The sequence below is a fragment of the Linepithema humile genome, chromosome 4 (assembly GCF_040581485.1).
Source record: "Linepithema humile isolate Giens D197 chromosome 4, Lhum_UNIL_v1.0, whole genome shotgun sequence".
NCBI classification, from domain to species: Eukaryota; Metazoa; Arthropoda; class Insecta; order Hymenoptera; family Formicidae; genus Linepithema; species Linepithema humile.
Window position 1 is genome coordinate 8587351 of NC_090131.1, and position 22170 is coordinate 8609520.

Sequence of the window (22170 nt, forward strand, 5' to 3'; positions counted from 1 at the left end):
TACATATATATTAGAAATTTTTTTTATTAATTGATATTTATGATTATCAAATTGATTTTTGCGAGAAGCATTTTGCTTATGATTAGTCATATGCGTGAACACTTGATCGTAAATAATACGACATACAATATTAGTAATAAATTGTTTAATATTTTCTTTTATAAAAATGAGATGACTGTATTCTCGAATGGCATGTTCCGCAGAACGTGATATTTCTATGACATCTTTGGAAAGAAGAATCAAATTACCTCTATTTTTAATAGCAGTCAACTTCGAAATTGCTTCGGCATTGCTAGATATTAAAAATGTGACACATACATTACACATGTTTTTATTTCGTAGCAATTTCTTTACCACGAATCCGCTGATGTGTGCCACTACGTCTTCAATAAAAGAATTTAATGACCACCAAGTAGACAAGTGGTCATGGTCAAATAAATCGACAAAAGTTTCATCTTTTTCACGAGAATAATGTCTGTTTCTGCCATTAATTTTTGCGGATGTAACGAACAATATCGGAATATCATTAGGTACACAGTTATCACGTTCAGAAGCAGCAATTTCGTGTCTAACTATTAATCTTTTGTAGCTATTGATAAACAAAAGTAGTTATTAAATTACGTGATCTCACAAAGCTGACAAAGATAGATATAAACCAGTGATGCGATGTTTCCTACCGGGCTCCCGGCTTCCGAGCCCCACACAAGCGAGAAGCGTGTACATGTGCTGCGCGGAACACTTTGCGCAGCACATATATGCGCTTCTCGCTTGTGTGGGGTTCAATAGCCAGGAGCCCGGTAGGAAATATCGCATCCCTGATATAAACAGATATTAACACAACTTTACTATGGCCACGCATGCGTTCTTACAGAAAGAGTAATAGAATAAGACAGCACTATATATAATTGTCTCACTTCTTGGGTACAATTGTTTGCTCTTTCTTATCTCTTCATCGCTCTCTTATTCTCCTTCCATGTATATAAGTTTTATGGTCCATCCCTACCTATTATCGACTTGTGTCACTAAATGGAAAGCATTCAGATTAGAGAGAGTAGGTAGGAACATGTTCGAGCATTGCAACGTGAATAAATCTCCCTCTTTTTTTTATTATATCTTCCATTATATATATTTATAAAGAAATAAACGATAATCAGATGATAATTTTTTTTATTGTTTTGTAATATAAATTTATTATGTAACATGGCATTAACCAATAAAAACGCATTTTCAAATATGTGATATATTTTAAACTTTTAATCTATAATTAATTATTACTTACTACATATGTGTACTAGCCTTCTTTTGTATTATATTATATTCTAGATTTATGCCATTCAAACTTAACAAAATTTAAAAAAATTTTTTTTATGACTGATATATAGATCTAGTATGCTCATTATTACTGACGAGTAATTATATATAGATTCTTTACATAATTACCTATAAATTTATTTAAAAGTTACAAAACTTTATTCAAAGCTGTATAATTTTTTATAACATTTTATGAATAGTAATTTTATATTTTTAAAAACACATTTTGTTTCTGTATTTAATTATACATTTCTCATTAAAAGTATTTTTTATAATTTTGCTATATGTTATTCTCCTTATGTAATCTTTAAACATACATATTTTTTCAAAAGAAAAAGAATGTATTTAAATGGAAATAATTTAAACATCTGTGTCAATACTTTGTATGTTTATATGACTGTCACATATATTTTCAATAACAAGTTTGAACACACTCTAAGAGTACATTGCTTTTATACATAGGATTAAAATAATTATTCTCATTTTAATCTTTAAGTATTAAAACTTCCTCTGTACATTTTTTCAAAATATTTAATGCAAAGATAATATCGCTCTTGTCTAGATCAGCAGATATACAAAGTCTAAAACTAGGTCTTGGTAAAACTTTTTCAGTTTCCAAATAAGCAGGAAGTATGAGCGCCAAGCCATTTTCTATGCATTTATGCGAAATTGCAGATAGCAATTTTTTCTCGGTAATATATTCTCTTTTTTCTTTTAAATGTATATGCTTCAAAGGTGATTCTGCAGAACTTGAGCACTCTAATATTGGTATTTCTTTAAGACCGTAATGTACAGCCAAAGCGTTATCTTTTAACGATTTAAATAGTTGTGAGTTATTTTCCATGATATCTAAAGAAGTAATGGCAGCAGATGCCAAAAGAGGTGGCTGCGATGCTGAAAAACAATAGCCGAGTCCAGATAAACGTTGATGAACAATCACAAACGATGGTCCAACACAAAAGCCTCCAATACTTCCTATAGCCATTTCTAAAGAGCCTAAAATATATATATATATATGTATATAAGAGGATATATGTTAATGTATAATAAATTATATATATATATATATATATTAGAATTTACAAAATGCATTTTACTTACCCATTATCAAATCTATTTCACTTCTAGGAATATTAAAATATTCAGTAACACCTTTTCCATGTAAACCAATTGTACCGAATGAAATTGACTCGTCAATGAAAATTCTCAATTTGTACTCTTTACATAGTTTTAATAACTGTGGTAAAGGACAAATTTCTCCTGTATTCATATAAATTCCTTCTATTATTAAAAAGCGTTTAATCTTTTTAGCTTTTTTAGGATGTTGTTCGTCCAGTTCCATTTGTTTCATTAAGAGCTTGTGTAAATCTTCGACATCATTATGTTTAAAATATCGGATATTCCCTCGAGATGCGTCTAATCCTTTTTGTATAGCAAAATTTACTTGTTCATCCACAAATATTAAATCGTTACGTTTACAATAAGCTGGAATTGCAGACGCTATTGTAGAAAATCCATAGGAATATATGATAGCTTCTTCCATATCCATAAATTTAGCTAATCGTTCTTCCAATTCAAGATGCACATCAACTGTTCCATAAAAGCCACGAGGTCCACATGATCCAACACCATACTTTTTCACAGCTCTTACTGCGCTTTCTATTATCTCTGTATTGCCACTTAAACCCAAGTAATTATGTGTACCTAAATTAAGACAACGCTTGCCATCAACTGTTACTTGTTTTCCAACTTTCGAAGTAACGTACTTTGGACGTAGCGAAGAATGTTCTTCTGGTGATTCTGGTACTAAAGGCTCCGGTCGCCATTCCGCTAACTTACTCTCAACTAGCTCTCGCGAGGGCACTGAGTTGTAGTTATTACTTTGTCTTTTAGAAATATACCAAACCAGTGAGCATACTAAAAGTGCTTCTAATAAGATGTGATAATGCGGTAAAGAACTCCGCAAAATCTCTATTGAATCAATAAATAGAAATTTTGTGCTCATTCTTGTCACGACTGAGAAACTTTTGTATATGATAAAATACAACTTAATACTTTTTCTCGACTCGACTATATATATATACCCGAAATGGGCACTGCCTTGCTACGCATTGACGGATAGCGCGCTTGAGGCAGAGCTGCCAGATTGCAGATCCGAGCACGAGCCACCGAACGTACACATATAAGGTCGGAGCACAGACTTTTACATAAAGCATAACGCATAAGCATAAGGAAATTGATTGGTCTATATATAAGCATAAGCAAATGCATAAGGAAATGGACCAATCAATTTCCTTATGCTTATGCGTTATGCTTTATGCAAAAGTCTGTGCTCCGGCCAATAGGCTGCGTTCCGTAAAGCACATATGCGCGCATGTATCTACAGTATACGTAACGTATACTATAGATACATGCGCGCATATGCTCTTTACGGAACGCAGCCATATGGCCGGAGCACAGACTTTTGCATAAAGCATAACGCATAAGCATAAGGAAATTGATTGGTCCATTTCCTTATGCATTTGCTTATGCTTATATATAGACCAATCAATTTCCTTATGCTTATGCGTTATGCTTTATGTAAAAGCTTGTGCTCTCGGCTATAAGGTTTGTTTTTTATTCCTGAACTGGCTGCACTAGTTCAAAAAGTGTACACTGAAGCGTTCTTTATTGCAGAACTGGTATTACTGACGCTGTTCGTTATAACAGTGTAGCGGAACTTATAGCGTTTTCGAGTAAACGGGGTTTGAACGATCTAGGGTTGATCAATCACTATTTTACTATAAATGCAAGTCTTTCATTGGTGGAGAGGTTGCAATGACGTCATTAACCAACCCTGGGTCGTTCAAATCCTGTATAATCGAAAACGCTATAAGAATGTAGTGAAAATTACAAGTGAGCAAATTTACTAGGTTGTTGACCAATAAATTCATAAGCTTAGTTTACACCGATTGTTTAGTACGCGTACCAAATACTAAATCTGCTTCTCCAATAGGTATAAATCGTTTAGTGTAAAATCTACACCAATCAAAGAAGCTGATTTAGTACTTGGTACGCGTATTAAACAATCGGTGTAAACTAAGCCATAGATGCTTCAATAAATTTGCTCACTTTTGTAATTTTCATTACATTGCATGATACACCGGGTGCGTTCGCTACCGCGCTATCAACGCTAACGCTACTAGCTCCGTTCACGGAGCCAAGATACACAGATGTCTATACTAGTACTAGATCGCTAACTTCGTCAAAAAAGCTGAGGCCGGCAGGATTTCCGGTTTCGGCCATGACACCCTACAACAAAATGGCGACAATGCGTGTGTAATGTATATAGGCCCCACACACAAAATGACATAACTGCATATGCATAGCATAAGACCGTCTCGACCAATGAACATCTAGCATAAAGGTGCCATATTGATTTACATAGCATGTTCATTGGTCGAGACGGTCTTATGCTATGCATATGCAATTATGTCATTTTGTGTGTGATGGCCTTATATCTGTACGTGCGTATGCACATGTGATACCCGGCGTGGTGATACAAATTGATAATATTGTAAAAATTTTTGAAAGATGCCGAGCAGTTGTTGAGCAGTTGTTGAGCAGTTGTTGAGCAGTTGTTGAGCAGTTGCTGAGCAGTTGTTGAGCAGTTGTTGAGCAGTTGTTGAGCAGTTGTTGAGCAGTTGTTGAGCAGTTGTTGAGCGGCCATTTTGTTGTAGGATGTCATAGCCGAAACCGGAAATTCTGCCAGCCTCAGTTTTTCCATACGTCAAAGCCTAAAGTTAGCGATCTAGTACTAGTATAGACATCTGTGCCAAGATAGCGTTAATGAATGCGAGCTCCGTGAACAGCAATAGCATAGCGTGGTAGCGTGCGTCTGCTAATAAAAATGGAACAAGATCGTAAAAAAGCAATATTAACAGCAGTAGCACTTATAATACAAGAATTAATAGATTCATCGTCTAACAGTAATAATAGTAAAGATTTAAAAATAATAAAATAGAGTATAAATGTAAGAAAACATGTACCATGTATCAACATTAAAAATTAAAATATCGGCATTTCTCACATTTTCCATTGAATTATTAGATGAATGTTTGTAATAAAATTAGGTGTTATTATTTTCAACACGTCAAATGCTGGACAAAAGATCCAGTCCAATTATAAATCTTTTGTCCAATATTAAACTAGTTGGAAATAATAACACCTAATTTTGTTACAAACATTCATCTGATAATTCAACGGAAAATGTGAGAAATGCCGATATTTTAATTTTTAATGCTGAGACATGGTACATGTTTTCTTACATTTATACTCTATTCTATAATTTTTCATTCTTTACCATCATCACTCTCAGACGATGAATCTATTAATTCTTGCATTATAAGTGCTACTGCTGTTAATATTGCTTTTTTACGATCTTGTTCCATTTTTATTAGCAGAAACGCGCTACCACGCTATGCTATTGCTGTTCACGGAGCTCGCAAACGCTAACGCTACCAACACACTACCTCGGAAGGAATAGCGTTGATAGCGCGCAGTTATGACGTATCACACTACCATTAATGACGTCATAATTGCGTTTGGTAGCACTACCAGCTAGCTCCGTGAACAGTCGATAGCGCTAAATAGCGCTAATAGTAAGGCACTAGATATGTAGGTATTCTCATCCGCCATTTTGGTTCCTATTAGATGGAGAATTATAGCGTATACAGGGTGACACTTAAAGACTGCTCACTAAGTACATAGCATTGAAATATATACCATACTGGAACGAGCACGCCTTTGTTCTCGACCGGTCAGATGGAGATAGCTGTTCGGACCCGGATCTCTCTATCTAACCAACAGTTTTGGTCACGTGTTCACAGCTACTATTAGTCGAGAGTAGACGAGATAGAAAGAGAAATCCGGTACTGAGTCACTGCCTTGTCTGACCGTTTTGTCGAATGGAGGGGGTAGCCTGTGCTCGTTCCAGTATGGTATATAGTTCAATGGTACATAGCGTTATTCGTTGCCAAAAAATGAGTCGAAAAAAGTCCTGAATCATTTTTAATAATTGACGTGTTACACATGTACGCTATACTATACTATATACGCTATAATTCTCCATCTAGTAGGAACCAAAATGGCGGATGAGAATACCTACATATCTAGTGCCTTAGTGTAACACGTCAATTATTAACAGGGATGCAATATTTCCTACCGGGCTCCTGGCTATTGAACCCCACACAAGCGAGAAGCGCATATATATGCTGCGCAAAGTGTTCCGCGCAGCACATGTACACGCTTCTCGCTTGTGTGGGGCTCGGAAGCCGGGAGCCCGGTAGGAAACATCGCATCACTGATTATTAAAAATGATTCAGGACTTTTTTCGACTCATTTTTTGGCAAGGAATAACGCTATGTACTTAGTGGGCAGTCTTTAAGTGTCACCCTGTATACGCTGTAATTCTCCATCTAATAGGAACCAAAATGGCGGATGAGAATACCTACATATCTAGTGCCTTACTAATAGCGTCTCCCCGAACGCACCCACCATCGACCCCCTGGATAGAGAACGCGCAGTCGATACTTGTACGTCTATGCTCTATGGTTAATACGTCTCTTGTTATTTCTCTCTCCATGCTTTACTTATATTACATTTTCGCGGTTCCCGCGAAGATCGGTATAACCTTTCTTCCTCACTTTTCCTGATATATCATTCCACATTCCTATTGTAACTATCAAGTCTTTTCCTTATCGCTAAGCGTTCAGCGATCACCAATAACTGTATCACGTAATAGAAATATTTGTCGTGGAATCATGAAATTCTCGGTGTAAACGGAGTTCATTAGCATCGCGATTTGACAGCTAGCTCTGCAAGGGCGCACTTGACAACTCTGTTTTGTCGTTACACCAACGCTTCACGTGAATGTACTGTCTTTAAGAATTTGCAGAGGAACACGCAATGAATATAATTCTGAGACTCGCGCGGAAATTACGGTGTATCGACGGATGCTTTTTGTAAATTTGTACTTTGATAAATTTCAGAAGAGAGAGAGAGAGAGAGAGAGAGAGGGAGGGAGGGAGGGAGAAAGAGAGAGAGAGAGAGAGAGAGATAAGTGACAGATGAAAGATTAGGGTTTACATGATCCACGAGTTTACATCAGTGTTAAGTGATAATTTTGTCGCGTAATACATCGCTCGTTCCTGACATCCAGCTTTTGAATCATCTGCCACAAAATGTCAAAGAACAAACTCAACTTGACGCTACCACCTGGCTCAATAGAACCGGTACCAGCTGTGTCGCCGTCACCGCCGGTTCCACCTTTACCCACATACTCAGAACCACCAGTGATACCTGAGTAAGTAGATGTGATTGCGTCTTGTTCATCATGTGAATTTTAATCACTTAATTATACTGAAGGGAATATGGTCTTTAAGTCATCCTGGTTATTGATGCGTAAGTACGATATCCTTCCTTTTATTTCTTTAGTTCTCACCCTTTATTTCTCAATTCTTTTAAATTAGAATCTGTATCGAGAGATTCATAAATTAGAGTTTAGTCGTGAGCTAAAATATGGCTTTAAAGTAATTTTAACTGAAAATGTTCTCTTAATACAAGTCAGAGAATGTGCACTTTATTTGTTTTGTTATAATCAATTAAGTGCTTTATTTTAAGCTTAGTATTAATACCTTGAATAACTAATTTATTCAATTGATTTAAAATATACATGGGGCAGTTTTTATTAATTCAGCCACTTATAATATAACTGATGATAACTGATGCAAACTAACTTTGATTTTGAAAGTTTGAACATTTTGATTGTGTATATATCCAACGCTTACGCTATTTACGCTATCAGTATTTACCTTTTGCACATAGAACTGTTTTGTTGTTAAATTTATCATTATTGTCATTAAGTATTTCTTTTATTGAATATGGTAAACCACTGATCAAAATTGATCAAAAAAGATTAGAATAATTTGTTACATGTTTTGCTATTACATCATTATCAATCCACCATGCTGTTAATCTTTAACTACAAGTTTTTTTCATAGAAAAACACCAATGTTGTACTAACAACTGCAACATCGATTTATTTATTGTCTTTTTCTGGATGGCTTTTTAATAGTGTAATTTACTTCTTGAAATTCTTCATTTAGTGTCTTTTACGTTTACGACAATGTAATATTTCTCGTTACTTTTAGATTTACTTTTTTATTTCTATCTGCCACTAGTGTCTTTTTTAGGATTCTGTGACTCAATATTTGTGGTAACATTTTTTAAATGTATACAGCTGCATTGTTAATTAAACGTTTCTCTCATTTGAAGTTAATAACATACATTCAAATTAGAATGTTTCAAAATTGGTTGACAAACTATGTGTAGCATTTTATAAATTAGCCTAATATAGTAATGTAGATTATTATACCAATAAATAAAGTATTCTCATTTTCAGTTTTCAGGTTCTATTATTTGACATATTTCACAAACTTGCTATATATCTATTGAGATATCTTTGTCAATTGAAAGCTTGAACAATTTACATCTATAAAGCTAGCTAAACTTTTACCACAAAAAATTATGATAGGACCTATATGGTTAGGAGAAAAATGCATTTGTTTATATTCTGTGAGGAAGAGCAGGGTAGTATGAAACATTATATATAGGAATGCAGGGAGGTGAGAGTTTGGTACGTTGGGGGGAAAATGAGAACATAAGGTTAAAAAGAGTTTGAAGTAATGAGTTGGGTGAAGAAAAAGGAAAAATAATAAAGAGATTATGGAGGGAAAAGGAGAAGCGTAGAAAGGTAAAAAAGATAACAATGCAAGGAGAATAAAGCAGAATAAAGCGAATAGATTAAGGGATAGGGAATGAGGCGAATAGATTAAGTATGGGAAGGAAGAAAGAACCAGGAATGCAAAAGAGAGAACAGTGTTAATTATAAAAGATAAAGAAATATGAATGAAAATGTAAAATATGATGATAAGAATGTAAAATAAGGATAGAGTAATATATAGAATTAAATATAAGATATGGATGAATAAGAGGATAAGTTTTTTTTTTAATGGAAATCAAGTCCCTTCTTGGCAATAGTTGAAGTAATAAAGATTATATATATTATGGTAGGGCCTATACCAAAGTTTAGTACTATTTAGGTATTAATTTAACATTGTTATATTCCCCATTTTTTAGCGCTCCAAGAATTTGCCATTAAAAATAAAAATACCTACTTCCTGTCACATTGAAAAGTGTCTTAAATAAGTTTTATGAGAATATTTATTGCTATTTACTATTTCAAGAGTTTACTGTACTTAATGATCGATATATTATTTTTAATCTTAGAATTACCAATAATATCCAATAAGTGATCGTGTTCTATTTGTAATTATAATTCAATAATTTTGAACCCTGCAAGAGCTATTATAAAATCTATAATTCTATGGCCATTATAAAATTTAAATTTAGAAATTCACAGGTATATAACATAAGAAATATATATAAATTGCTCTGATAGTTTCTGCCTAAAGTTCCTGATTAGTTGAAATAATAGTCGAATTTTTTGTGAACCAATGTATTTTTAATATTTACACCTAGATCTCCGTGTCTTTTGAGATTTTCTTTGCATCAAATTATTAGATAAAATTTGAATTCTATAAATGTAATCTGAAAAACTTTTTTCCAGCGGCGTTATGGGTAAAATGAGCATAGACGCAATCCAGGAAAGATTAGAAGAGCTCGAAATGGACGAGGAGCAAAGAAAACGACTGGAGAGCTTTCTGGGACAGAAGGAGAAGGTTGGAGAGTTGTGCGACGAGGATTTTGAAAAACTAGGCGAATTGGGCGCGGGTAATGGTGGCGTCGTTATGAAAGTCAGACATAAAAAGTATGGCCTCATAATGGCGAGAAAGGTAAATGTTTTACTATGTGCTTGCATACAAATGTTTGGACATTCAGAAAATGGTGTTTTTACTCGACACTTTTGTTTACGTTTCAGTTAATACATTTGGAAGTAAAGCCAGCTATTAAGAAGCAAATAATCAGAGAACTAAAAGTACTTCACGAATGTAATTTTGCGCACATAGTTGGATTTTACGGTGCTTTTTACAGGTAAATTTTGAAATGTTTTATTCAGATATTATACATATAAAGTGGTTGAATAATTCAAATATAACAGAAAAGTGAGTAATTCATGTGAAGAATATAAATAAAAAACGCAAAACAAATTTTATTGTACAAAATTTTGTTTTTGAAAAAAAATTATTTAAAAAATTAATAATAAATTTACGCTTTATAATATTGAATTATCTTCACGATTGTGTGGAAGATTATTTAATAAAGCGATTTAAAATTACTGAAGAATTTATATATCTTAAAATATTAAGATTTATTATTATATTTTAATAAAATATATGGTATTGTTTTATACATATTTTGATTATCGCAGTCGAAACTCGAGACAAACTACACAATGTATGATTGTTAAAAATCATTCAAGCTTAAATTTAAACATTTATTAGTCGTGTAATTTTTTAAGTTTCCTTTTTCGAAAATAAAACTTTGTACAAAAGTATTTTATTCTATATTTTTGGTTTATTTTTTTACGAAGGATTACACCTTCCCGCATCATCTATCATGATTATTGAATCATTTTGTGTATATGTACGATGTTCTAAAATTGCGATTATTCTCATCAGCAATTTTGAAATATTAAAAGAAATATTGGAAATTAAAATAGACAAATCCCAGACTACATTTAGATGATTGTCTATTTATACAGGATGCCCGCAAAGGTTGATACAGTGGAGAAATTTATGCAGTGCGTTAATAGGATCCAGTAGATGAAAAAGGTTTATATAAACTCATGTTTGAAAATGCTTTATTAAAAAGTTATATGCGTTCAAAGATTCACGAGCAGGATTGTTCTCCATAACTCATTAGACAAAATTGCTGACTTAAAAATAAAGTTCTCAGTTTTATTGTTTACCTTCACCTCTTTTTCTCTGTCACACGTATTACGATAGATGTTAGAATGCAAGAATGCAGGATTCTATTTGTCGAACTAACTGCTGAACTATTTCGAATGTGTAACACTGAACACATGAAAGTTTAACAGATGTCTGTCACAGAAATCAAAAGGCTATACACAAGTCAAGACATGTAAACAATAACTGAAAGTTATTTGTTTCTGAATCAGCAATTCCGTCTAAGTTATAGAGGACAATTCTACTCATCTTTAAATGCTTATAACTTTTTATAAAGCATTTTCGGACATTAGTTTATAAACAAAAGTTATAAACTTTTTTTCACCTACTGGACTCTATTAATACATTGTATAAATTTAGACCCAATTTTTATGGACACCCTATATATACAGAATGTCCCATGTTTTAAATGATGCACCTAATTGCATCTATATTGAATATATTTTGAGAACAAAGTTTTAGATGAAAATTGTGCAGTTAGCACAATTTTAATTTTTAAGTAGCACTATATATTTTTTTGAAATTTTTAAAAGGTTTATTTTTTCTGAGTTTAACGATGTATAAGGTTACATAAGGAAAAGCTTAAACTGAGATTACCATCTTATGTCCTAACAACTGTACAAGTTTTAGTTGAAACTTTTTTTCTAAAAAGCATCTTGTTTTCAAAATATTTAGGTGTATTATTTAAAATGGAACGCCGTATGCGTGTATATATTCTATATATAAATCTGATATGTGAGAGTTGAATATATCATATATATTTCAGCGACGGAGAAATTAGCATATGTATGGAATATATGGATGGTGGATCATTAGATCTAATATTAAAGAAAGCAGGACGAATTCCAGAACCTATCTTAGGTACAATCACATGCGCTGTAAGTTAACTTTTTTATTATTGACACAAGCAAAGGAGAAGAGGAACAGAATTTTATATTATTCTTAGATTTACATTAAATTCATTATATATACATATATGTTTAAACTTATCTTTTGTATTTAAATAGACTATATAAAATCTTACTTTAATAAACTACAATATATTATTTCTAATATGTGTGTGTGTGTGTATGTGTGTGAGAGAGAAACATTAGGCATGCAGAAATACATATGCACACATATGACAGATTGTGGCGGATATTTAAATTACATACTGGAAAGCAACTATTTCTCTATGGAATCGTAACAAAAAGAACTTTAATAATACGTTTCTCTTTCTATGATTCCGCCTGGAAAAAGACGAATGCACAAACGTCTCAGTTCATCGTAGACCCAAAGAAATGCGCCGAGAGGCAAGCAAGGCCAATACCAATAAGCTTTCAGTGGCATAGTTTTCAATACGTACTCCGTGCCCGGAACGTAGAGTAAAAGCCCCGTTAGAACAATCTCGAAGACGAAGGAAAAGTTGACAAACCAATTTGCCATTCCTTGCTGAAAGATGGAATTGTGTCTGGTCTTGCACATCACCAGATCGATCATTTGCGTTATAACGATGGAGAGGAAGTATCCGCTTTGCGCTTCCATCAACAGACTCATCCTGTTCTCGTACGTCCACGTTTGGCCCCACGAGTCTTGAAGATCGTTGATGGACGGGTTCTCCCACTCGATTCGCAAGCCGAGCAGACGATCGGGCATAAAGCCGTTCATCATCAGCACCATGAAGTAGGTGTAAAATCCGGCGAACGACTGCGTCATTCCTATTTGGCCGTAAGTGATGGATATCAGACGCTTGTTGACGAGCTTGTCGTACTGAGGGTTCCTCGGCGCGCGTCGCATTATGTCGGACTCGGCTTTTTCGTACGCCAAGGCGATAGCCGGCACCAGATCGGTGCCGACGTCTATGCAAATCACCAGCTCGATCACCAGGGGTAGAGGAATCGCGAATATCAAGCCGGTCAGCATCGGTAGCATTTCCGGCACGCTCGACGTTAACGTGTAGCAGATCGATTTCTTCAGATTGTCGAATATCAAGCGGCCCTCCTCGACGCCGGTCACGATCGACGCAAAATTGTCGTCCATGAGTATCATGTCCGCGGCGTTTTTCGCCACGTCGGAGCCGGCGATGCCCATCGCGATCCCGATGTCGGCCTTTCGCAACGCCGGCGAATCGTTGACGCCGTCGCCGGTGACCGCCACGATCTCCCCCAGACGCTGGCAGCTCTCCACGATCAGCAGCTTCTGCTGCGGCGACGTTCTCGCGAAGACGATCTCCTCGTAATTGCGTATGACATCGTCCAGCTCACTCGCACTCATGTTCCGCAACTCGCTGCCGGTGATGATGATCGCGTCGGTGTGAGGCTCGGCTATATGCGTGTAAGACTTATTCTGCAAAATCGCCTGCTCGTAGTGGGCTTCGTGACCTTCGCTGATGATGCCCACCTTCTTGGCGATCGCCATGGCCGTCATCGGGTGATCGCCCGTCACCATGATCACCTTGATGCCGGCGGTGCGGCACTTCTCCACCGCCTCGGGCACGCCCGGTCGCGGCGGATCCTTCAGACTTATCAGCCCTACGAATCTGTAGCCTTTGGTGGGAAAGTTGTAGGACGCGGGTGAATCGGTGATGAATCTGTAGCTCGGTCCGTACACGTCCGCAGGCAGATCCATGTCGCAGTACGCGAGCACGCGTTCGCCGAGGTAGCCTAGCTCTGTGCAGGCCCGGCGCAGTATCGAATGATCGTGAGTGGTCATGTCCTTGGTCTCGCCGTCCGCCGTCAGTATCGTCGCGCAGTTCTCCAGTATCACTTCCGGAGCGCCCTTCAATATTATCGTGTAGCCCGCAGCGTTCCGGTGTATCGACATCTGATACTTGGTGATGGAGCTGAACGGGATCTCGGCGACTTTCGGATAAGCGTCGCGATACTTCTGCGTCGTGTGGACGTGCTCGCAAAACTTGAGGATACCGGTCTCGGACGCGTCACCGATGATCTCGCGCTCTTCAATCGGGGCGAGCATGTAAGACTCGGCGGTGAACTCGGCGCGCAGACAGAGAGTCGCGGCTCTCAGCATGACGCGGAAGTCTGGCTTCTCCAGCAGCAGGTCCCGCTCGACGCCGATTCTTTCGCCCGGCGTGAAGTTGTATCTGGTGTGACCGAACCACAGGTTGGACACGGACATCTTGTTCTGCGTGAGAGTACCGGTCTTGTCGGAGCAGATCACCGACGTTGAGCCCAGGGTCTCAACCGCCTCCAGGTTTTTCACCAGACAGTTCTTGTTCGCCATCCGCTGCGCGGTCAGCGTCAAAACTGTCGTCACGGTCACCAGCAGCACTTCCGGCACATTGGCGATGACTATGCCGAGCAGGTAGATAAACGCCCGCACGATGTTCGGCTCCAGCAGCAGCGACAGCCCGAAGAAGGCGAGGCCGCACAGCACCGCGACAATCGTGATGATCTCGACGAAGTGCCGGATCTCCTTGGCGATCGGCGTCTCGATCTTGGCGAGCTGCGACGTGAGACCGGCCAGTCGACCGATCATGGTGCGATCGCCCGTGCCGATCACGATCCCCTTACCGTCGCCCGCCACCGCGAATGACGTGGAGAACGCCACATTGGCGGACTCGAGGGGATTCGCGTCGGTGGGATAATTCGTACGCGCCACCGGCTCGCTCTCGCCGGTGATACTGGAGTTTTCGATCCGCAGCCCGCGACACTCGATCACCCGGATGTCGGCCGGTATCTTGTCGCCCATTCGTATTTCCACCAGATCGCCCATGACCAGCTGCTCGGTGGCGAGCCGCACCTTCGCGCCGTCGCGTATCACCGTCGCGAAGGTCGGCACCATCTTCTTGAAGGACTCCATCACCTTGGTGTTCTTCGCCTCCTGTATGTACGCAAACGCGCCCGACGTGAGGCATATCAGGACGATGATTATGCCCAGCCACACGATACCGATGTCGGGCTCGTGCGTGAAACAAGTCACGGCGTACAGCACGAAGCAGAGAGTCGCGCAGACCCAGAGCAACGCGGCGAACCCGTGGAACATGCACTTGAAGAATTTGATATACTCCGGGGTGACCTTGGGCGGGGTCAGCGCGTTCGGTCCGTCCCGCGAAAAGACTTGACGCACCTGCTCCTCCGTCAGACCCACCTTCGTGTCTGTGTTCAGCCTCTCGCACAGAGTGTCTAAAGGCACGAGGTGATCGACAGTTTCCAACTCTTGATGCAGCTCTTGTATTTCCTGCTCGGTGAGCTTCTTCTTGTGCAGATGTATGGAGGAATCGCGGTTTGATTGCTGCTTCGAGATGCCTGCCTGCATTTTTCAACGGAATTTTTTGCAAATTATTTAAATAACGACACTGTCAGAATATAACTTGACAAAATGTTTCTCTTCTCCTTCTATATTCATAGCGATCTAATTGTCTAATCTCACTGCCGACTTGTTGAATAGCGCTAGTTGTTTTACGCTACTGATTTTGCTTGGAATTCTTAAATCAATTCTTTTTAACCAACAATTTATTTGAATATTTCTGGATTTTTCGTCAACAATCATTATATACGAACGCCTAAAGACGATAAGTTTGACTGAAAAAAAAAACCGCAAGCGCAAGGCCTAACGCACAATAACGGAAATAATAGGAATAAATATTAAATATTAGGAGAGGAGCAATGTAAAATTATTTTACTTCAAATGAGGGAACGGAATGGATTAATTATTCTTAATTCCTAATTCATGATGCTTTAATCTAATCGACTTTCTTGTTTTGAAATGAAGTACATATATAATTCCAATTTCCTAATATTTTTTCTATTGTGCGTTGGACTTAAGACATTAATCACGCCCTAACACATGAATTTGTCAACGAGTGCCAAGGCACATTCGTGCAAGTTCATGTGTTAAGGCATTCCTGTGACCGTGCGTATGTTCAATTGTTGAGACAACAATTAAACGACAACGAGCTATCGCTTTCTCCTCACAGGTTTTGAAAGGCTTAAGTTACTTGCGCGACAAGCATGCTATAATGCACCGCGACGTGAAGCCGAGCAACATCCTGGTTAACAGCGCGGGTGAGATCAAGATCTGTGATTTTGGCGTTTCCGGACAACTGATCGATTCGATGGCCAATTCGTTCGTCGGCACTCGAAGTTATATGTCGGTAAGCTACAAAGAATTGCTCATTATGCTGTGATCTAAAATAAGATATATGCTTCTGTTTCGTGTATTTATATAACAAAGATTTAAAAAATATATTTATTAAAAATTTAACATAAAGTAAAATGTAAAATTACATTTTATAAATTATCTGTTTATAAATGATATATTAGACATCTGTTTTACATTGTCTATTGATAAACAAGGATACAAGACTATTATTAGTTTATGCGTAAGTTTTTAATCTTGTTATGAATGCTATGCGCACGAGAAATAATATGGCAGAGAAAGAGAGACAGAGGGAAATTAACATTTTTTATCGCGTGATTTAATTTTTTTAGCCAGAGAGACTTCAGGGCACGCATTATTCGGTGCAAAGTGATGTTTGGTCGCTCGGATTATCGCTCGTGGAAATGGCAATAGGGATGTATCCAATCCCACCACCGGATGAGAAGACCTTAACTTCTATATTCGGTCCACAATCGGCGCAACCATCTGCGGAGATTCCAGTGACGAACAACGTGCCGACACCGACTACACAATCGCCAGGACACAGTTAGTATTCGCTTAAACTTTAATTTGTACTTAAAGATAGTTGTCATTAATCTCTTAAATATTAATGATGTATGTGCGTTATTTAAAAGAAAAAGAGGTATTTTTTACCTATAGGACTTTCGCAAAATATTGTATCTGTATACAGGGTGAGGAGAAAGTATGGAAACTCTGAAAAATCTCGAAAAATATAAGTTTTACAGAAAAATGTTTCGGATAAAAGTAGAGTTTAAAAAGATCTATTTACTGATCTTGAAGTTTGATCTTGGATGGCGTTGCCAAAGTCAGGACAAGGTCAAGTTGAATTTTTTAAATGTGACTCCCTATTTTTTATTGCATATTCTTATATTCTTAGTCCTTGTTGAGACGTTTTCAGAACACTATAATAAAGCTTCTTTTGGTTAAGAATTTCCTGAGAAAAACTTGCTTTGAAAAGGTAGATCCTCCTCTGATTTTGCCTTAGATGGCCGGATCCTCCTCTTCTACTTTACGAGATATTTCATATTTTATATTAAAAAGTATCATGACAAATTTTAAAATATCTCAGAAAATTCTTAACCAAAAGAAGCTTCATTATAGTGTTCTGAAAACGTTTCAACATGGGCTATAAGAATATGCAATAAAAAATAGGGGGTCACATTTAAAAATTTCAACTTGACCTCGTTGTGACCTTGGCGACGCCATCCAAGGTCAAACTGATAAGATCGGTAAATAGATTTTTTTAAACCCTACAATTTTTATCCGAAACACTTTTCTGTAAAACTTATATTTTTCAGAGTTTCCATACTTTTTCCTCATCCTGTATTATGTATCTATATTTTGGAGGTGATTATTAAATTTCTGATCAAAATTTTTGAATTTAATATGGCAAATGCAATTTGAAAAATTATTCAATACACTCAAACTTGATTTCTAAGGATTTTTATGATCTTTGAATTTGAATCTGATATAATTATTTTGAAATTCATGAGACTATTATTTTTATAAAATACAAAATGATATTTATTATATTCTGAAATTTTAATTTACACACATATTACATATTTAAACTAAATGTTAACAGATATGTTTCAGTATAATTATATATTTTATCTTAGAATTTGTATTTTTTATTCTTTCTAGATTAATATCTCAATTTTTAAATGAGATTTCTAAAACTTTCTATCTTAGCAATCTTCTGATTTCCCAAAATTTATAAAATCTTTTGTTAAAATTTTTAATTGTTAATTGCTACAAGTTTGTCTCAAGTTCATAATTTGAAATTTGAAAATGCAGATTCTAATCCAGCATTCTAAAAAACCTCGAATATATACAATTAATTTGTTTTTTTTTTCACAATACAAATGATTTTTAATGTTTAATGAAGTGTTATTTCTGGACAATTTAGAAATTAATTGTTAATCGACAATTCTTTATTGTGTAGGCGCAAGTAGTCCGAGGCCCATGGCAGTATTCGAGTTGTTAGAATACATAGTGAACGAACCGCCACCGAAACTGCCGCCTGGAATATTCAGCGATGCTTTTACAGATTTCGTCGATCGATGCTTAAAGAAAAATCCGGCCGAGCGAGCAGATTTGAAGACGTTGATGGTATGTTTCAGATTTAAACAGAGTCTACTTACGAAAATTCTATAACTTTCAAGAAATTATTTTTTGTTCGGAGAAATCAGGGAATTTTCCATTTTTACAAGAAATTTTTGTCAATATTCAGAGAATTTTGGCTGAAAATGTTGTCTTTATTTTGTGATAAATCGAGCTCTTCATTTTATTTCCATGACGTATACAGTCTATCTTTAAAAAATATATTTTAAAAAAATTTTTGCACAAAACGTAGATTCGTAGATTTTTAAGATTGCTAAACTTGAATTTCTGATTAAAATTTAATGTAGCAGACTTAATATAGCAAATTCGACAAATTGTTTTATTTGTATGATATTTGATGTTTAAGAATTTGTGGAATTTGAAAATAATGTTTCAAAATTCAAGAGAATATTATTTTCATAAAACAAAATAAAATTGTATTCTGAAATTTCAATTTACATGTCAATAACTATTTTTGTACTTGATCACATTTTATCTTACATCCTTTATTCTTTATTCTCGAATTACAAAAAATTTGTATCTCAATTTTCAAATTAACGGTTTCTATAAAGTCGTTAAAAAAGCTAATTCAAAACTTAATACAGCAAATCTATTCATATAAAACTGTTTTATAGTTTTTTTTTAGAAATTTGATTGAAAGCGTCGGGAAAATCATGAAATTTTGTTCCAAGGTTTGCGAGTGGACTTATAAAAAAACCATTAATCGATGCATTAGCACTGTCACATTCCGCGATCGTATATTTCAGAGTCACGAATGGATAAAGAAGGCCGAATCGGAGAACGTGGACTTCGCCGGGTGGGTGTGCCGCACGATGGACTTGCAACCGACTACGCCGACGCACTTAGCCAGCGTGCAGTCCTGAATAAATGTAACTCTTACATACTTGACTACGTATATTCGAGTTCAGTACTCCTAAGTCACTCCTTGGTTCATCTAGGTTTCTCATTCCGTCAAACGGTGGCGTTTATCTGTTGTATTCCCTTTTATCGCGATATTGTCTTTCACGTAAACTTGACACACACTGGGATTCACACGGGTGGATTCAAGATTCCAAGAACTTGTGTGTGAGAGTGATCGCCTAATACCGCATTGATTTTCACGATCGACACCACATTTGAGAGTCGTTTATCCGTTTTCGTTATTCCCTAGATTTTACAGGTATAAAAAATATCGCTGTATCGCAATATTTAAGTGATTATCTATAAAGTATCGCCGTGACATAGACGATGTACTGGCAGGGCCGGTACTAGGCCCTACAGCGCCTCTGTGTAAAACCTTCATCGATGCTACAGTAAACAAGAAAAAAGATAATTCTCATAACACTAGTGCGGATTATTCCTTTTCCGTTTACACGTTAATGAGATTACCTTCTTCTCGGTCCACCGTGACATCGATGAAGCATTGGCGAGGCGTCAGGAACGCTTGTACTCGTCTGTTGATTCTCGCGGACCAAACATCCGATCATGTTTCGTTTCGCTCACTTTACGCGAAATTGCATCGTACTCGTCGTCCGAGTAGTTCGCACGCCACTGTGCCAAATATTAATTTTCGGTAAGATTCACTTTATGTGTTCGTCTTTGATGCTTTTGTTGAAAGTATGTAAGATGAAGAATTGCAATATAAGTTTATTATATTAGAAGCAAATTTACGGATAAATTGTGTTCCCCGCGATACGATTTTAGGGTACACGAATGAGCATCGAACTTGCGAGCGTCGTTTCCGAAAATTTACTAAATCGAGTTACTTGTATAATATTTGTACCTGACATTTGTAGAAAACGATTATTTTCACAATGAAAGACTTTATTCTTGATCGTCACGTTAAAACTGTTGTATCATTGCACGGCGATTAAATGCGATTTTTCGACTTAATTTGTATATAACTCTTCTATATAGCGAATATTTCAACGATACAGTTCGAAATTCGTTAAAAATGCACGCTCTTACGATTATTAAGTTCTTGCAGATTTATTGACGTCGATGTGCAAATATAAATTAGACTATTGTATACGTTTATGAAATGTAAAATGTGCTAATTGTGTTTACCGTCGCGTAATCAATGTATAAATTTATCAAACCTCCGCAGACTTGCAAAGTGAGAAGAGGTTCATCATTTCTCACATAATCGCGGCCTTACATTAGTGATGGTTAAATATTTTGCAACTATGTTTACGTACTCAGTAAGTAGTGTTTAACTGTGAATCCTTTTGCTGCAAAGTATACGCATTCTCGGGTGGTATTCTCCATTTAGCGTTTAATGTGCAAGAACTGAACTTGTAATCTTACATCTTAGTTTAAAGACATAGAAATGCAGTGATAGTGATAATAGAGTGAAGTATCTCACATTTCTATTCTATTAATAGATTAAGATAATAATAATAAATATAATAATAATAATAAAGGAAATCACACCCAAACCGCAGCGAAAGGATCGATCTTTTGCGCGTACGGCAAAAATTTTCCTTTCTTTTTACGCAGTTTTGATAAAGTGCATTTTCAAAATGTCTTGCCACTTTATGACTGCTAACAGCTGACTTTTGAGATTCACAAGCAAGACGTTCGACAGATGTTCTTCGTTTCGTCATTATCCTCCCACTTTATACATGTCATTAGATGTAAATTGTCGCAATCCGTCGCACATTTAAAAAAGACATTTCATTGTTGTAACATTTAGTCAATAGAGTTACGTCATCCATAGATAAGTTTCCGTAGATTTAAAATAGATCATTGGTAGTGCAGCATTCAGAAATAGTGCAATAGAAACACAAATAGATTGTACATACATGAAATCGATAATCCACCACGACTTATCGTTTGTTGAAATTTCTCTTACGCTGCATATACATTTTGTAGATATATCTCGCAGTCTGCAGTTGTAGTCTCATGTTGCATGTAACAGCCGTCTCCGAGTTGGCTTAAAAATCACCGGATTGCGTTACGAATAAATCGTCATCTTTATAAATCGAACGAAACACTTCTCGGTGTATAGAAGCGTGAAACGCTTGAGAGAGAGGTCAAGTTTCATATTGCGTTTACATCGATAACATTTAAGGACAAACGCATGTAATGCCATTTGTTGTAAAAAGGTAGCCTTTAATTATGTGGAAGGTGATCTCTAATCTACCATAGGAAGACAATATACACATTTAGCCGCGAAAGCAATTGTAGTTGTACGATACGCCGATATGATTTAGCAATTTTATCAAGCGATGACTCACATAATTTTGCGCAAAATTTGTAATTCCTTAGCGATTATTGAAGTGTATACATATTCCTCGTTGCAAATATGTGCATAATAATTACAGTTGTATGGGTTCACTGTCTAAGCGTTATTAATTATAAATACAATAAAATATTATAAATGTAATTTCACATTTCATATTTTAATCATCCAAATGTAGTTATACAGGGTGTCCGAAAAGTGTCGGAGCCCCTTAATATTTCGAAAACTAAGCATTTTCGAAAGAAATGTTCCATACAAAAGTAGGGTTTTAAGTGGTGTGTTAGACAGAAATATCAGTGTGATCTTGGCTAGCGCTATTATTGTTACGTAAAAATCATTGAAATTTGAAATTTTTAAATAAAAACCCCTATTTTTTATTGCATTTTCTTGCAGTCGATCTCGAGAGCTTTTCAAAACACTATA

At 36.4% G+C, this 22170-nt stretch overlaps 3 protein-coding genes across 3 annotated transcripts; 1 reads left to right on the forward strand and 2 right to left on the reverse strand.

The window, feature by feature from the left end:
- Nucleotides 1-1684: 1684 nt before the first annotated feature.
- Spt-I (serine palmitoyltransferase subunit I) lies at nt 1685-3474 on the reverse strand. Its single transcript, XM_012360251.2, has 2 exons — nt 2413-3474; nt 1685-2307 (listed from the first exon to the last, which is right to left on the reverse strand). Exons 1-2 carry the CDS (start codon nt 3314-3316, stop codon nt 1796-1798), a joined length of 1416 nt encoding a protein of 471 aa, XP_012215674.1. The 5' UTR covers nt 3317-3474; the 3' UTR covers nt 1685-1795.
- A 3415-nt stretch (nt 3475-6889) lies between these two features.
- On the forward strand, nt 6890-21891 carry Dsor1 (mitogen-activated protein kinase kinase 1). The gene is made up of 8 exons (XM_012360261.2): nt 6890-7654; nt 9980-10205; nt 10292-10404; nt 12046-12157; nt 16198-16374; nt 16712-16925; nt 18346-18512; nt 19271-21891. Exons 1-8 carry the CDS (start codon nt 7533-7535, stop codon nt 19385-19387), a joined length of 1248 nt encoding a protein of 415 aa, XP_012215684.1. The 5' UTR covers nt 6890-7532; the 3' UTR covers nt 19388-21891.
- LOC105668079 (sodium/potassium-transporting ATPase subunit alpha-like) lies at nt 11814-15889 on the reverse strand. Its single transcript, XM_012360260.2, has one exon. The coding sequence runs from the start codon at nt 15534-15536 to the stop codon at nt 12477-12479; it is 3060 nt and encodes a 1019-aa protein (XP_012215683.1). The 5' UTR covers nt 15537-15889; the 3' UTR covers nt 11814-12476.
- Nucleotides 21892-22170: the final 279 nt, after the last annotated feature.

Coding starts and splice junctions, on each gene's coding strand:
- Dsor1 (XM_012360261.2), top strand. CDS start 7,533: ATGTCAAAGAACAAACTCAACTTGACGCTACCACCTGGCTCAATAGAA. Junction 10,206..10,291: donor GCCTCATAATGGCGAGAAAG/GTAAATGTTTTA, acceptor TTTACGTTTCAG/TTAATACATTTGGAAGTAAA. Junction 10,405..12,045: donor TTTTACGGTGCTTTTTACAG/GTAAATTTTGAA, acceptor TATATATTTCAG/CGACGGAGAAATTAGCATAT.
- Spt-I (XM_012360251.2), bottom strand. CDS start 3,316: ATGAGCACAAAATTTCTATTTATTGATTCAATAGAGATTTTGCGGAGT. Junction 2,308..2,412: donor TGAAATAGATTTGATAATGG/GTAAGTAAAATG, acceptor TATATATTTTAG/GCTCTTTAGAAATGGCTATA.
- LOC105668079 (XM_012360260.2), bottom strand. CDS start 15,536: ATGCAGGCAGGCATCTCGAAGCAGCAATCAAACCGCGATTCCTCCATA.